This window comes from Kogia breviceps, chromosome 3 (assembly GCF_026419965.1).
Source record: "Kogia breviceps isolate mKogBre1 chromosome 3, mKogBre1 haplotype 1, whole genome shotgun sequence".
Taxonomy (NCBI): domain Eukaryota; kingdom Metazoa; phylum Chordata; class Mammalia; order Artiodactyla; family Physeteridae; genus Kogia; species Kogia breviceps.
Window position 1 is genome coordinate 97333302 of NC_081312.1, and position 15258 is coordinate 97348559.

At 49.9% G+C, this 15258-nt stretch overlaps 1 protein-coding gene across 5 annotated transcripts in view; it reads left to right on the forward strand.

Moving 5' to 3' along the window:
• Nucleotides 1-14792, forward strand: part of PAQR5 (progestin and adipoQ receptor family member 5) — an 85748-nt gene extending 70956 nt beyond the window's left edge. For 4 of the 5 annotated variants that reach the window (XM_067029257.1, XM_067029255.1, XM_067029258.1 and 1 more), the window contains 3 exons: nt 6434-6530; nt 9064-9205; nt 12544-14607. In XM_067029257.1, coding sequence (XP_066885358.1) covers nt 6434-6530; nt 9064-9205; nt 12544-12785 — 481 coding nt within the window. In that variant the 3' untranslated portion in view covers nt 12786-14607. Of the gene's footprint in view, nt 1-6433; nt 6531-9063; nt 9206-12543 lie in introns of all 5 variants that reach the window. The other variant, XM_059056065.2, reaches the window with a different exon arrangement.
• The last annotated feature ends 466 nt before the right edge of the window (nt 14793-15258 follow it).

Below are 15258 nucleotides of genomic sequence, written 5' to 3' on the forward strand. Positions count from 1 at the left end.
GAAATCAGAGCGCCCCTCCAGCTGTGAGGAGATAGGGTCTGCCCAGAGGGTAGAAAACTGAATCAGACATCATGGGGTTATTATTTCCTTCTCCCCCAATTCCTCAAGGGCTCTGGCAATTAAAAGCTTTTTCTGAAGTGCAACCTCTGTGCCAGGCCAGAGCTGTGAGGGCTGCCACGGGTCGGGGAGAGGAGGAGATCGGTTCCCTGCCTTGGGTGAGACAAGGTGTAACATACATAGAAAAGTAACACTGATGCTAAAAACAGCCCAAGAGAGATGAAGCATGGCCTGGAGGCACAGTGCCTGGATGTGAGGGCACACCGACAGGCCTGGGCCAAAGACACACCTGGATCAGGTCCTTGGATGAGCCACTGTCCTGCCTGGTTAGCTCCTGTGGGGCTGCGTGGCTCTGCTGTTGCGAACTTAGGATCAGAGGGAGGCGAGCACTGCGGACTGGCGGGGCAGGTGGGCTTCATGGGTGGAAGAAACAGTCCCGCCATTCATGATCCAGGACTGCTTTCCCATGAACTCCCAATGCAAATTCTTAGAACTTTTTTTTTTTTTTTTTTTTTTTTAATCTTCCTGAATCACCTATAAGCCATGAGGGTATATTGTTTTCTTCTAGCCAGGAGTCCTCCCAGATTGTTCAGGTACAATGAATCGGTCTTTTTTTTCTTTTTTTGTTTCTTTTTAATTTATTATTTTTGGCTGCGTTGGATCTTCATTGCTACATGCAGGCTTTCTCTAGTTGTGGCGAGCAGGGGCTACTCTGTTGCATTGTGCGGGCTTCTCATTGCGGTGGCTTCTCTTGTTGTGGAGCTCGGGCTGTAGGCACGCGGGCTTCAGTAGTTGTGGCATGCAGGCTCAGGAGTTGTGGCTCACGGGCTCTAGAGCGCAGGCTCAGTAGTTGTGGCGCACGGGCTTAGTTGCTCCGCGGCATGTGAGATCTCCCCACACCGGGGCTCGAACCCGCGTCCCCTGCATTGGCAGGCGGATTCTTAACCACTGTGCCACCAGGGAAGTCCCTGAATGAGTCTTTTGGATGTGACATGCCTGGCACCTTTAGACAAACTTGTTTGGCAGGGCAGGTTGGCCAGGAATCTCTTGAATGTCCATTTGGGGCTTCTCCCTTGTCAATGAAATGGATGATTTCTGCTTATGGGGCACATCTGTGGCTGTTTCATCCATCCATCTATCCATCCATCTACCTACCTATCCATCTTCCCACCCATCCATCCATTTACCCAGCCACCCATTCATCCATCCACCCGTTCATCATCCATCCACCTATTCATCCATCCATCCACCCATCCAGCTACCCACCCATCCATCCATCTACCCAGCCATCTATCTATCCATCCATCCACTTATTCAGTTTATCCACCCATCCACCCATCCATCCATCCATCCATCCATCCATCCACCTATCCACCCACCCATTCATGCATCGATCTACCTACCCAACCACCCATCCTTCCATCAATGCATCCAACCAACCACTCAACATTCCTTAAATGCCTGCCATGCTCCAAGTGTCATGTTAAGACCTGGGAATACAGGGATGAGTGAGGCTCAGTCCTTGTCCTCAGAGAGTGCCCGATGCAGTATGAGAAGCAGACTGCAGACCCTCAGAAAGTCCAGATGGAGTCATCATTTCCTTTAAAGCCTTTCAGTGTGTAGCATTACAGGATATAACAGAAGCAAATAATGATAACACGAAATGACACCTGCTTGGATTCCCAGGCTTCTGCGAAGTGTCCTTAGGAATGAGTATTGAGGAAGGTTGAACACTTCAGCTGGAGAGGAGGGAAGGGCCTTTTGGACAGAGCCAAGAGCCTGGACAAGGGCGAGGGCCTGGAGAGGGTGGTATATGACATTGGGAGGCAACAAGGAGCTTCAGAGTTCCCAGAGCCTGTGGGGCTGGAAGCGGGGAGAGAAGCTAGAGGGGGGCTAAAGAGAGGCGGGGGGAATGGAAGCACCTCGTATGTCCTACAGAGGACTGGCCTTGTCCTCGTGAAGGACAGTAAACTTCCTAGGAAGACAGTTCTGTGGACACAGCTCCCGTGCCCTGCAGGGCTTAAGTGGGGGCTTGGGGAACAGAAAGGGAGAGAGGGGTAAACGCTACATGCTCAGAGTTAAGGATAGAGTGGGATGTCCCCCCCGCGGGCCCGTCCGGCCTCCTTCGCACCTTGTCTGCTCTCCTTTCCGTGTGTCGGTGGATCCCTGCTCTTACAAGGCCCGTCCCCTTTGTTTTCATTCTCTGTCTTTGTCTTCAGTGTCTGAGGAGTGAGGAGGGGGACTCGTGTGTGGGGAGAGGCTCTGGCCCTGATTAACTTCAGAAGCAGGTGGAGGAGGGCGAGGGCCATCTGGGGTCCCGATCTCACAGACTTGCTGTGCTGCCTCTGGCCGATCACGGCCTTTAAACAGGGGCATCTAAGAAGATGTCCCCTGGGTTCCTTCTGGTTTGGGCATTCTATGATGCCCGCTTCAGCGCCTTTTCCAAGATTTCTCTCCTTGCCTTCTTCCCTACCCCCCAAGCCCACGTCTGCCTCCCGCGTCCCGCTCCATCCATCCATGGCTGAGAACCACCTCCTTCCCTGATCGGCAGACCGTGGCGCTCAGGAGTCGTGCTTTAGTTATCCACATGCTTCCCAGAGTAGCATGGTCCTAGTGGCGTTCATTCCCTTACGGTACATGTCCGTTAGGTAAAGTCCACCCAGGGAGACGTGGACTCCCCCAACTGGTCTATCGATCCTTATTATCATGGAATTCAGTTCAAAGGAACACGTTCTAGAAAACTGCTTTCTTGTTCTGCAGCATTTGAGGGGGGAAATGACAGAACGCGTGACCTCTCTGTGGCTCTCAGAGCCAGGTGAGGGTGACAGAGACCCTGCCTGCTCATACGCGCCGACAACCCGAAAGCCTAGGAAGGCACCACCACTGTCTCAGGAATGTCAGTTACACAGTGCTGTTCCCCATGAGTCACTGTACGCACTTTTCCGTTCATCCATTCAAAGCATCCACCCATTGGTGTTTTGACATATACTTGCTCAGTGAAATGCCTTGTGGTCGGTGCTGTGAGGGAGAGATGGATTTTCATCCTTGGCGGGTAGTGAGCTGTGCTGTGAGAGCCTTGCCGTGGCAGCTCAGAGGGGCATGGGGCCGGCCTGGAAAGGGGTTTAGAGGTCAGAGCTGGAGACAGGAGGCTTAGCAGACAGTGGTTCTCAGATACATCTGGAGGTCAGAGGGCTCAGTCAGATGACAGAGTGCTGCTAGGGCTAGGGGCTAGCACGTGGAAATGTCCACATTCCTGCTATGTCACCCACACAACAACCAAACTACCATAACACCCGCCCCCCAACACACATACAGACACACCTCCGCAGCAGTATGATGTTTCCAAAGGCCCACTTCTTTCAAGCACTAGTTCCAGAATTCACCTGCAAATCTTTCCAGCTTTGTTGCAACAAGAATTTATCAGGTTTCAGAATAGACTGGTATTGTATCAACCCTCTCTTGCTGGAGGCTTCTCCCAAAACCCAGTGTTTCCTGCTCACCTGGTTCTAGGCGGAGGAGGCCTGGCTCCCTGCCTCCCAGCTCTGGGGTGCAGGGATTGCCTTACCAGGCGAGGCTTTGGAGACTTTGGGGTGTGGGGTGCTTTGGAGGATGCTGTGGCTCCCTCCCGTCCCTCTCGGAATCTCTGGCTGTGGCGACACCCTGTGGCCTGATTTGGAATTGCACCTTGGTAGTGGGAGGGGGCCCCCCCCCCCCACTGTCTCTGTGGCTGCTGGCCCTTCTGCCTCTTATTCTTTGTTGCTGTCTCTCTTCTGTTCTGCTTTTTCTCCTTTTCCCCCCTGTAGACTCGGCTTTGCAGCTGGAGAGGCTGGTTCGTTTGCCCTTGGGGAAGTACTTTATCAGGCCGGGCGAAATGTCTCAAGTCGCAGGAAATCCATGGTTTGGGGGATGGCCCTCGTCAGCCAGAGCCAGCCTTCTTCCTGTGTAAGTGGCCGCAGAAAGAGCGTGCTTTAATAGCGAGTCTCTTTGCACCCAGAGGTGATAGGCGGTGGCAGTGCATGGGGAGGGAGGGAGTGGGCTTGCCGTGGTTGGACAGGGTCTGCCAGTGTGGACTGAGAAGGCCATCGAGATGGGCCCTGGTTCCTGGGGCAGCAGGTGTGTGTTTCGATTGCCTCCTGGGGCAGAGGGGTGTCTGTAAGGTAAGGACAGAGGCTGAGTAGTGGTCAGATGCCTGCTCTGCCTGCCCTCAGGGAGAGGGTGGGAAGCCAGCCAGATGGCCCTGGCTGTAAATCCTACCTTTGCCTCTTATTAGCTCCTGTGATTTTAGGCAAATCACCCAGAACTCATCTGGTCCCTCCTGTTCCTATTTTCTGGTACGACATAGCTACAGGATGGGGATGGGGAGAGGATGGGGATGGGGAGAGGATGGCTCCTACAACACACGTTTGTTTTAAAAGCTGCCATTTCGTGAGTGTTACTCTGTGCCGTGCACAACTGTAAGTTCTTTGCGAGCATCATTTTGTCAAACCCTGGCAACAATCCCTTGCAGGGATTCTGTTGTTGTCCCTGTGTTACACATGAGGATTTTGGGGCACACAAGGGTTACATCACCTGCTGGATGACATGGTCACAAAGGGCAGGGACAGGATCAGACTCAGGGTGTCTGCCAGATCGTGACCCTGTGCAGCCTCACCAATCCCAGGGTTTGTGGTTCCTTCCAAGGCTGGGGTTCTGTTCTGGGGGATGATGGATTGAGGTCCCTTATTTCTCCTCCTCCTTCTTGACCTTCTCTTCCATCTCCGCCCAGTGTCCACAGGGACAGGAAAGAAGGAGGGACATGCCCATGGGCTGGAGCAAAGTTGGAGCTGATCTCTGGAGGTTATGGGGCTTCTCGGGGTCCACGGTGGCCGCCTCTTACCCAGAACAGGGATCCCCAGGCTGGGCTGCCCTGAGAGCTGGACGGCACACAGCAGCCTGGCGATGTCGTGTCCTCAGACACGATTCTGAGCTGGATGCTGGGGATGGAGAGCTGAGCAGACCCAGCTCTGCCCTCGAGGAGACTTCCCCAACCACTCAGGAGGCAGTTGTGGGTGTCTCTGCCATTTTCCACGCCAAAGAATGTGGGCACAGTGGGGCGTGTAGGCAGGTGACTGCACTGGCTTGTAGGGGACGTGAATAACCTGGAAGGGGAGATGGGCCTGGGCTGCAGGGGCAGCAGTCTATGTTTGGTGGAGAAGGGGCAGGCCAGTGGGCTGGGACGGGGTATCTGAGGAGCAGAGGTGAAGAGCAGTGGTGGAACATAGACTCCATCCCCGCTGGAGAGTGTGATGAGGGGTAGAACTGTCGAGGGGGGCTGAGATGGCCCCAGCGCCTCCCTCATCTTACGGGCTGCACTAGAACAGCTACCCCATGAGCCTCGGCGCCCGGGCTCCGCACACCACCCTTGGGGGTCCTCTGGCCTCGCAGCCCTGTGGGCACCAAGGGAGGATCCATCGCCCACAATACACTGTGCTGCTGAAGCGGGTACCTGCCCTGCCCCCCGGCGCAGCCTGGGCGTGTGAGCTCTCCCTTGCCCGAGCCCCAGTTCAGGGCTGTGGTTTCATGTGGAGCCTCTCCTTACTCCTCCCCTCCCAGTATCCAGCCTGCCATCCGTGCTGCCCGGCTCCGCACACCCTCAGCTGCTGCCCCCTCCTCAGGCTGGGCCCAAGCCAGCTGAGGCCCCATCGTGTTCCATTCGGGAGGAGCTGCCTGTCTTTGCAACAGTCAGCACCACTCACTTTAATGCTGGCTTCTTTCTTTGAACCGGAGGCAGGTGGGGGTGATGATGAAAGAGAGAAGGAAGGACCATGCTTACTCAGTTTCCCTGGCCCAGTATCCCTGTGTGTGGTATTAAATATTCCAGAAATCTCTTAAGTAATTAAACCCCTAATTACACCCAGGGCTTCTGCAGGGTAATCAGCTGGCGCCTCTGACTAATCAAGCATCTCCACCTTCGCAGAGGTGCTCGCCCCAGGAGCCTGTGCCATTGGGCCCACCTGCTCTGCACATGTCTCCCTGTCCTGGTGGTTGCTGGACTTCCGGAAGGCTCTTTGGCATCTAGATAACTTGGCCCTTGAAGGGCTTCTGCTCCTTCCTGACTTTGTCTGGATGCCATTGCTTCTCAGGATGCTGGGAGATGGTTGCCCCCTCCCCGCCCACCCTGAGCTCTTTCCACATCTGAGACTGAGCCGTTCCCATCAGGGTGGGAGAAGTGGAGAGGGCTGGGGGAGAGGCTGCTGGCCATAGGAGGAGCTTGTGCAACAATGCTTGTCCTTCGTGGGTTGCTTGCCCTTGGTTATTTTTAATGTGCGTGTGTGTGTTATTTACTGAAACTCTTTTTTCATTCTCATTTATCTCCCCCTTTCCTTCCCTGATTTAGGTTTCTGGAGGTCCAGAAGCCCAGGCTCTGTAAGATGCTTCGTGTCCTGGCCTTCGCTTATCCCTACACCTGGGACTCCCTTCCCATCTTCTCCAGGGTAAGGGCCCGGCTCCAACCCCTCTCTGCCTGTTGGCAACATCAGGGAATCAACTGTGTCCTGAGCTCTGGGGGTCAGAGCACTGTCCTGGTCACACTGGGACACACAGGAGTAGAGCCCGAGGTGCTCCCTTAATGGCACTTGCAGACTAGTTAAGAGACGGCATGAACACAGAGGCCCTGATGAACATAGGAGATGCACCAGTGGCCAGTGCAGACTGGGGGCTCAGGAGCAATTGCAGAGGGCTGGGCAGGGGAGGCAGCCTCGGGTTCAGTAGAGTAACCAGGAGAGCGGGCTCTGGAGGGAAATCTCTAATATTTACTCACTGCAAGACATTGGACGAGTTATCTTCCACCTATGTGTCTTGATTTCCCTCATCTGTAAAATGGCCTGGTAATAACACCTCCTTCTGTCAGGCTGTGGGCAAGATTATATGAGACAGTGTGTAAAGTGCTAGCTGGTGGTGAGAGTCCAATAAATGCAGTATTATATATTATCATCAATTAACATAGTAGTAGTAGTGAAGGAAAATGCATGAATGAAGGTCTTAAAGGATAGGTGGGAATTAGATGGAGAACACAAAGGAAGAGGGTGTAGGAGGAAAGACAAGGAGGGGGAAAGTTCGTGCACGTCCAAATCCCAGTCCCACTGCCAACTGGCTGTGTGACCCTAGGCAATGAGCATAAGCTCTCTGAGCCTCGGTTTTCTCATCTTTATTTTTTTTTAGTTTTTTATAAATTTATTTTATTTATTTATTTTTGGCTGCGTTGGGTCTTCGTTGCTGTGCGTGGGCTTTCTCTAGTTGCAGCGAGCCAGGGCTGCTCTTTGTTGCAGTGCGCGGGCTTCTTATCGCAGTGGCTTCTCTTGTTGCGGAGCACGGGCTCTAGGCGCCTGGGCTTCAGTAGTTGTGGCACGCGGGCTCAGTAGTTGTGGCTCGTGGGCTCTAGAGCGTGGGCTCAGTAGTTGTGGTGCACGGGCTGAGTTGCTCTGCGGCATGTGGGATCTTCCCGGGCCAGGGCTCGAACCTGTGTCCCCTGCATTGATTGGCAGGCAGATTCTTAACCACTGTGCCACCAGGGAAGTCCTCCTCATCTTTAAATGAGGCTGACATCCTGTCCTTCACAGGGGGGTAGAGGAGAATAATCAAATAAACAGAACTGATGGGCTCAGCAATGCCAAGCCCAGGCCCAGTGGGTGGAGTTCCCCTCCCAGAGGCAGCGTAAGGGTGTGCTGTGTCAGGCCAGGATGGCAGGGCCCAGGGATAAAGGAGAGGGGTCGGGCTGGGTTCATTAGCTGAGGCACTGAGCGTGTGCTCCTGTTCAGTTCATGTGGGCCTGGGGGAGACCCAGAGATGGGGATGCAGCCCACTTCCTTGAATCCTTCTTCGAGGACACAGACCACACACAGGAAACCGGAGCAAGTCCCACAAGGCCACCGAAGCATACAGCACAGGTTCTTGCTATTATGAGCGCTGGGGGCTCCTGGGACTCGGCTGCATCAGCCAGTGGGCAGCGGGGGAGGGGACGGCTTACCCTAAATGGCGATGTGGCTGAGCACACAGGTTCTGGAATCAGCCTGACTTCACTGCTAGTTAGTGGTTTGCAAGTCACCCTCCAGCCCAGTTTCCTCATCTGCAAAATGGGGGGGAATAGTGTCTGCCTTGTGGTCATTGCTGAGGCTCCAATGAAGTGATGCAAGTAAAAGGCCTGGCCTAGTGCCCTCCGTAGTGGTGGCTGCCGCCACTATTTATAACAATTGTACAAAAACCGTACTGAACTCCACACCAGGGTAATGTCCATAATTAATAGTTTTTGATGACTCAGAAGGCCGGCCTTAAAGCCTTAATTAGGAGCATCAATTCAGGGGATGTGCTGGTTAGAAGTGAGTTCAAGTGTGAATAGGCCATTTTTTACTATACTCACGTTTTAGCCCCAGGAGAAAAGTAGCGCTGTATCTAACTGGATTTTTCTTTTCCTTTCAGTTTGTCTTCACTTCTGTTGTTTTCCTTTTCTTCCTTCCTTTCTTTCTTTCTTTCTTTTTTTTTTTTTTTGGAATTAAATAATCCAAAGGCTCTCATGAGCATGTGGGGAATTAAAATACAGTTGCCTTGGGTCTCAGTTGATCACACTCAGAACAGGAAGCCTGCTCACACAGTCCCTGCGAGTTCCCTTTCCAAGCCACAGAACTGGAGAGGGAACGGCCTTGGCCCACAGAGTCCACACATATGTGCGGGGATGTCCACAGGCCTCCTCTCAAGACCTGACATACGTTCCTTCCTTCCTTCCTTTCTTCCTCTCCCTCTTTCCTTCTCTTTTTGAAAATTTTTACTTTATAATGAATATAGTTGATTAACAGTGTTGTGTTAGTTTCAGATGTACAACAAAGTGATTCAGTGATACATATACGTGTATCTATTCTTTTTCAAATTCTTTTCCCGTTTAGGTTATTATAGAATATTGAGTTCCCTGTGCTACATAGTATGTCCTTGTTGGTTATCTATTTTAAGACCTGACGTTTCTTTAAATATGTGCAGCTATTCCTCTTCCCCGGGGAGAGTGCACAGAATGAAGCCACCTTGTACCACCAGAAGCACATGGCCGTGACCCTCCTGGCCTCCTTCCTCTACTCCGCGCATCTGCCAGAGCGCCTGGCTCCTGGGCGCTTCGACTACATCGGTGAGTGCCTGGTGGCCCCGATGCCCCTTGCCCTCCTGTCCAGGGAGGGTTCCCATCCCTGACACCAGTGCACATAGTTGCAAAGAGAGGCCGGGGCAGGGAGAGAAGCAATTCTTCTGGAAGTTCTCCAGGCACAGACCAAGGTTAGTGAAATTGTAAGGTGACAGAGGCCAGTATGTACATAGCCAGTGGACAACCAGGGAGGATGGTGGAGGATGGAGAGGAGGTGGATCTATGACTCTAAAGCATTTCCGGCAGGTATGGGGACAGGAGAGTCCCATTATTACCTAGAATGTGAAATCCCATTGTTAAATGAACATGTAAGGTAGCCGTAAAGAGGAAGAGGAAAGACAGAGTACAGCTGGCTCTGAGGGTACCAGCTGGCAGGGGGCTGTGCTGAGGAGAGGAAAGGGTCTTTGTCTCGTTCAGGTGGGTACAATGGGGCCAGGGATCATGGTAGAGCAGTGGTTCTCAGGTATGGCCCCTGGACCAGCAGTCTCAGCATCACCTGGGAACATGCAGATTCTCAGCTCCCAGCCCCCAGACGTCCTGTGTCTCAGAAGCTGTGTGATTCTCTAGGTGAGCCTGAGCTCACTCAAGTTAGAGAAGCCATGTGGTGGAGAGGAGGTGTCGGAACCACAGGGGTTTACACCTGCTGGCAGGGTTCCTTCCTCTCTGTCTAGGGAAGTGGGTGGCACTGCGGAACGTGTCTCCTCCACCCTGGCTCTGGGACTGACTGGAGGAGGGACCCTTGGGCCACTTCTGGTGAGGCTGATGAGTCCTGGGATGAGAGCTCCTTAGATAAGCTATCAGTACCATGAGGATTCAGATCCTCATCCCCAGGTGGCAGGCAGGAACCTTGGTTCTCCCCAAGCCCATTTTGTCCATGGGTTTCCATCTTCTGCCCAAGACACATGGCCAGATTTTGCTTTGTTTGCTCTGATTAGAGTTTCATCTCCTTTACTCCTTCTCTCCTGCCAGAAGGGATTACAATGAGCAAAATGCTTAGAGGGCAGATTTCAAAAAAGGAGGGAGATGAGAGGGCCAGAGGATTGGAACCTGCCTAAGGAAACTGCCCAGCACGTCCACCGCCCCAGCTCCAGCCAGATGAAATAGAGGTGGTAGTGTACGAAGTCTGGGGTGAGGGCGGGGCAGGAAAAACAGCCCTGGGCCTTGTTTTGCCAGCTCTGGCTCCTTAATAACATTTTATTTACTGGCCTCTATCCTGTCCTCTTGGGCCTACAGCTGAAAGACACTCCTATGGGGGGAAATTGGCCAGACGGGCAGTTAGTAACAGATCTTTAACAAAGGGTTTGGAAAGTTCTCCGTCCTTAAATAACAGAGTCAGTCAGATGCTGGGCTCCCTCTCCAATGCCCACAGGAAGTTCCTCCCTATTCCTGCCAGGCGGGATTGTTGAAATCACTCTTCCTGCTGCAGGCACATTTCACATCTGTACAGGGCTCGTGGCTCTTCTGTCTTTTTATCTCCTGCCCTAACAGAGACCGGTCTGTGCCTGAGCACAGCTGGTCACCTCCTTCTGCTTGGCCCTGTGTCCTTGGAGTACACGGCTCTCGCTGGATAAGGAACCACTTCTTTGCATCACACACAGATTTGGAAACTAGATGCAGCCCAGTAGTATGGCTTGAGTGAGGCAGGGGTGGCCCCTCCAGGCGCACTTCCTCCCTGGGGGATGCAGGTTGGGGCGCTGGCAGCTCCCTGCCCTAAGGAACTCATTGGCCACCTACTCAGCTCTCCTACACCCTCATTCTTTTTCTTTTTTTTTTTTTTTTCTTGCGGTACGTGGGCCTCTCACTGCTGTGGCCTCTCCTGTTGCGGAGCACAGGCTCAGTGGCCATGGCTCACGGGCCCAGCCGCTCTGCGGCATGTGGGATCTTCCCGGACCGGGACACGAACCCGCGTCCCCTGCATCGGCAGGCGGATTCTCAACCACTGCGCCACCAGGGAAGCCCCACCCTCATTCTTGACTCCGCTCTTGCTTTGTTGGGCAGATGGCCAGGTTGGTCCCTTCTGTGGACACATTTATTGAATACTTACTCTGGGTTAAGTCCTGGGGGTACAACACTGAATTCTTTTTTTCTTTTTTTTTAACTGAAGGAGAATCTTTAACTCTTGTGTCATATTAGCTAGGGCTGCCATAACAAAGAACCACAGACTGGGTGACTGAAACAACAGCAATTTATTTTCCCGTAATTCTGGAGGTTAGAAGTCTGAGGTCAAGGGGACGGCAGGGTTGGTTTCTTCCAAGTCCTCTCTCCTTGGCTTGCCCATGGCCATCTCCGTTCCTCTTCCCATGGTCTTTCCTCTGTGTACGTGCATGTCTGTGTCCTAATCTCCCCTTCTTAGAAGGACACCAATCAGAGTGGGTCCCACGCTAGTGACCTCATTTTAACTTAATTGTCTCTTAAAGACCTTATGTCCAAATATGATCACATTCTAAGGTACTGGGGGTTGAGACTTTCAACATATGAATTTGGGAGGGGGAGATACAACTCAGCCCATGAAACATGGTTTCTGCAGGCTGTCCTCCAAAGCAATCCCCAGCCCTGGGCAATGGACTCCTTTTCTCACCAGTCACCAAATCAGCACATCCCTGTTCACTCCAACCACCCTCCACTGGACTCCCACCCTCTGGGGATGCATACATGGTGACTGGGGTCCTGTAAGTTATTGGAGAGGAAGAGTCCCTGGTTGTGTCCGGGATTAACCAGCAGTGGGGAGAGGAGCACCTCATAAGAGTCCAACAGAAAATATGGCTGGCTTCTCCTTTGAGATTGAAGTCAGAATCTGAGCTGATCAGTGACAGCTCTCAAGAGGTAACCTCTGGCAGAACTTTTTCATGTGAAAAACAGGACTGGTGGATAAGTTGTTTTAAAAATGGATTTGGTTTTGTTCTCCTGGCCCTTTTATTTTTCTCATGTTACATTTTTAAAATAAATTTTTCAAGTATATATTATATGTTACATAATACCCTAATTTCAAGTATATGATTCAATGATTTTTTAGTAAATTTACCACATTGTACAACCATCACCATATATGAGTTTTAGAACATTTTCATCACCCCAGTAAGATCCTCTGTGCCCATGTACTGTTAATGCCAACTCCCACCGCTGCCTGAAGCAACCACTAATCTATTTTCTGTCTCTGTGGATTTCCCTTTTCTGGACATTTGATATAAATGGAACCATACAATATATGGTCTCTTGTATCTGGCTTCTTTCACACCACATAGTGTTTTTAGCATACATGCCATAGCATGTATCAATCCATTCTTTTTTATTGCTGATCTTGGTGGTCTTTTGTGTGTTTGCTATAGGTCATAGTCACCAGCTGTTTCATGTGTGTGTGATCCTGGCCACACACATGCAGATGGAAGCCATCCTTCTGGACAAGACTCTAAGGAAGGAATGGCTCCTGGCCCACTCCAGGCCCCTGTTGTTCTCTCAGATAGCCGGAGCCATACTTCTGTGCCTCATCTTCAGCCTCAGCAACATAATTTATTTCTCAGCTTCTCTGTATCGGATTCCTGAGCCAGAATTACATAAGAAAGAAACATAATTCAGACCATAAGCTTTTTGTGCTAAATGTCAACATTAAGCTACAACTTCCTAACCACCATAAGCCAGTGTCATGGTACCAGTTTACAGTGGCCTAAAATATTTATAATGGTTGGTGTCTTGGCATTTTTGAATGGGTTCATGTCAATAAGATATTGACATGGGGACATTTCTCTAGACGTGCATTGGTTCCGTATGTGTGATTTTAAAAGGGGAACATGGGTTCAAGTAAGTCCTCATTCAGGCAAATCATTAATATTTCATTTAGTTTTTAATTTATTTAAACTGAGTTCTCCAATCCTATTTAAACAATTGGATTAAGCATACCTCCCTTGTAGCTTTACTATGAAATAGTTGGATTAAGCTTTACTACCCTTGTAGTATTACTCTTGGAGAATGCAACGTGCTTCATCTGATGAATTTCATGTAACAAAGCCTCTCCCAAGAGCTCCCACAGTGGGAAGAGAATGAGCTGGAAAGGTCAGTAGGGGAACCTGAGAAAGAGTAAGTTGGGTCTGTGGGAGCCCTGGGGGCTGGGAAGGCATTCCAGAATGAAGAAACCTGGTTTGGGGATTGGTCTTCTTCCTTTCCCCACCTAGTGAAGGGAATGAATAGAAAGAGAGTCCTCTTTTCCTACAAGTACATTCTTTTTTCACAATGCAAGTTTCCCATGTCATTATAGATTTGGATTTTCTTAAAAGTCCGCAGCCCGTGGCTAAGTGTTATGTGTTGTTTTGCTCTGTTTTCTTGTCACCAGTTTGATGCTGCCAAGTATTATGCAGCACAGGTAAAATGTGTTACCCAGTGGGCATTGGCTGAGTCAATCCCAATTTGTTGTGCTTGTCTGTCACCTTTTAAGCCAATGACATCGCGATATTTGGGGAGGTTATACATTTGATGTTGCTTCAGCATTTCATATATGCTGCTGAGTTTAGTGTTCATGTGCAGAGGATGCTAAAGACCTTGCCAAAGGGATGGAAACACTTGTGAGCTTGTGACAAATGTAGATTCCCCAGGCAAATCAGGAGATGCTGCTTTACTGGTTTAAAATGTTGGTTTCCTGGAGAAGATCTACACTGGAGAAAGTCCCCCAGGTGATTCTGAGTCAGGAGGGCCATGGGCCAAACTTGCAGAAATGCTGATGTCACAAATTCCAGAAGGTACTGGGCCTATCAGCTTTGTTTTGATTGGTCTAACTTTTAGCAACTCACCACCTAAGAATGTGTCCCCTGCTTTCTACTCTGTGGAGTATTACAAAACACTGAGTATTTTCTCATCTGTTGCATTACTAATTAAAGTTCACTGTTTCATGATGTTTTCAGAGAGTACAGAAATGCTGACACAAAACAGTTTTTAACAGAAGCCCATCACTCCCTGATGTGCACTTGCTAATGACTTAAGGGGCCATCCGTCACAATGCAGGACCCTCTTTTGCTGACTCAGGAGCACCCCCATATCTTAGTATACTGCCTCTATGGTTTACTGGCCAGACACTCGAATAGCCTTATAAATAGATCATCGTCCAATCTTCTGAGGACAAGTAACAATTTATATTGGATGCGACTGGTCAAGAAATATGATTTGATTAGTTTTATTATCTGTTTACTTCCTCTGGGGAAGGTAGACTGATAAAATTATATGGGCTGGTAAATTTTTGGTACATTAATTGCCAGCTGCATGACAAAATTTGTTTTTTTGGCAAGAGGCTGACATTGTTAGTGGACTCTTACTCCAGCAGGGTCTGTGGGCTTCCATTTCATGTTATTATAACTTCAGTCTTATGGTGGACAAAGGTACAAAGTTTAAATACTCCATTCTAGTAATGCCAAAGGCATGAAGGCTTTTAAATTCTCTTGTTTATAGAGAGTAAAATAAGGTTCTTCATTTAGCTCAGAAGTAGTTGAAAGATAACGGGTGACTAATATGAAGGACTTTTAGATTATTTAATTTAATCTTTGGTTACGTTGCTTTTTCAGCATGCTTAATGATGAAAATGAAATGTTAAATCAACAAAATAAGACCAGGTGTTTCATAATGTTTTTATAAGTTTGGTAAACTTAGTCGTATACTTTTGGACAGTGTTACAAATTAAAATTTTATAACAGTTTGCAGTACACTGATTTGGAAGCTTCTAATGTTGAGTGAGAATGGGTTCAAATATATTAATTATCATTAAGTATTATGAAGTCTAATGTGAGTATAGTTTTGCCTAAGCCATTCCGGAAATTAAAAAGTTTGGCAGTGGGTCAGTTGAAACCTCATTGGGAAGATGTCTTTTAATATAGCAGTTCTCGCATTTTTTTCATGTCTCAATACACTTTAGAGATGTACCATATTCCCACTGCTGTCTCCAAAGGCAGGGGGTAAGTGACAGGGGAGAGAATTCCTGAAGAGGTGTATTTCTTCCCCCTCCTCCTGCTTGACAAACACTACTCTAAAATTTGCCAGTCATTTTTGTTGTGATAAAACTCAGA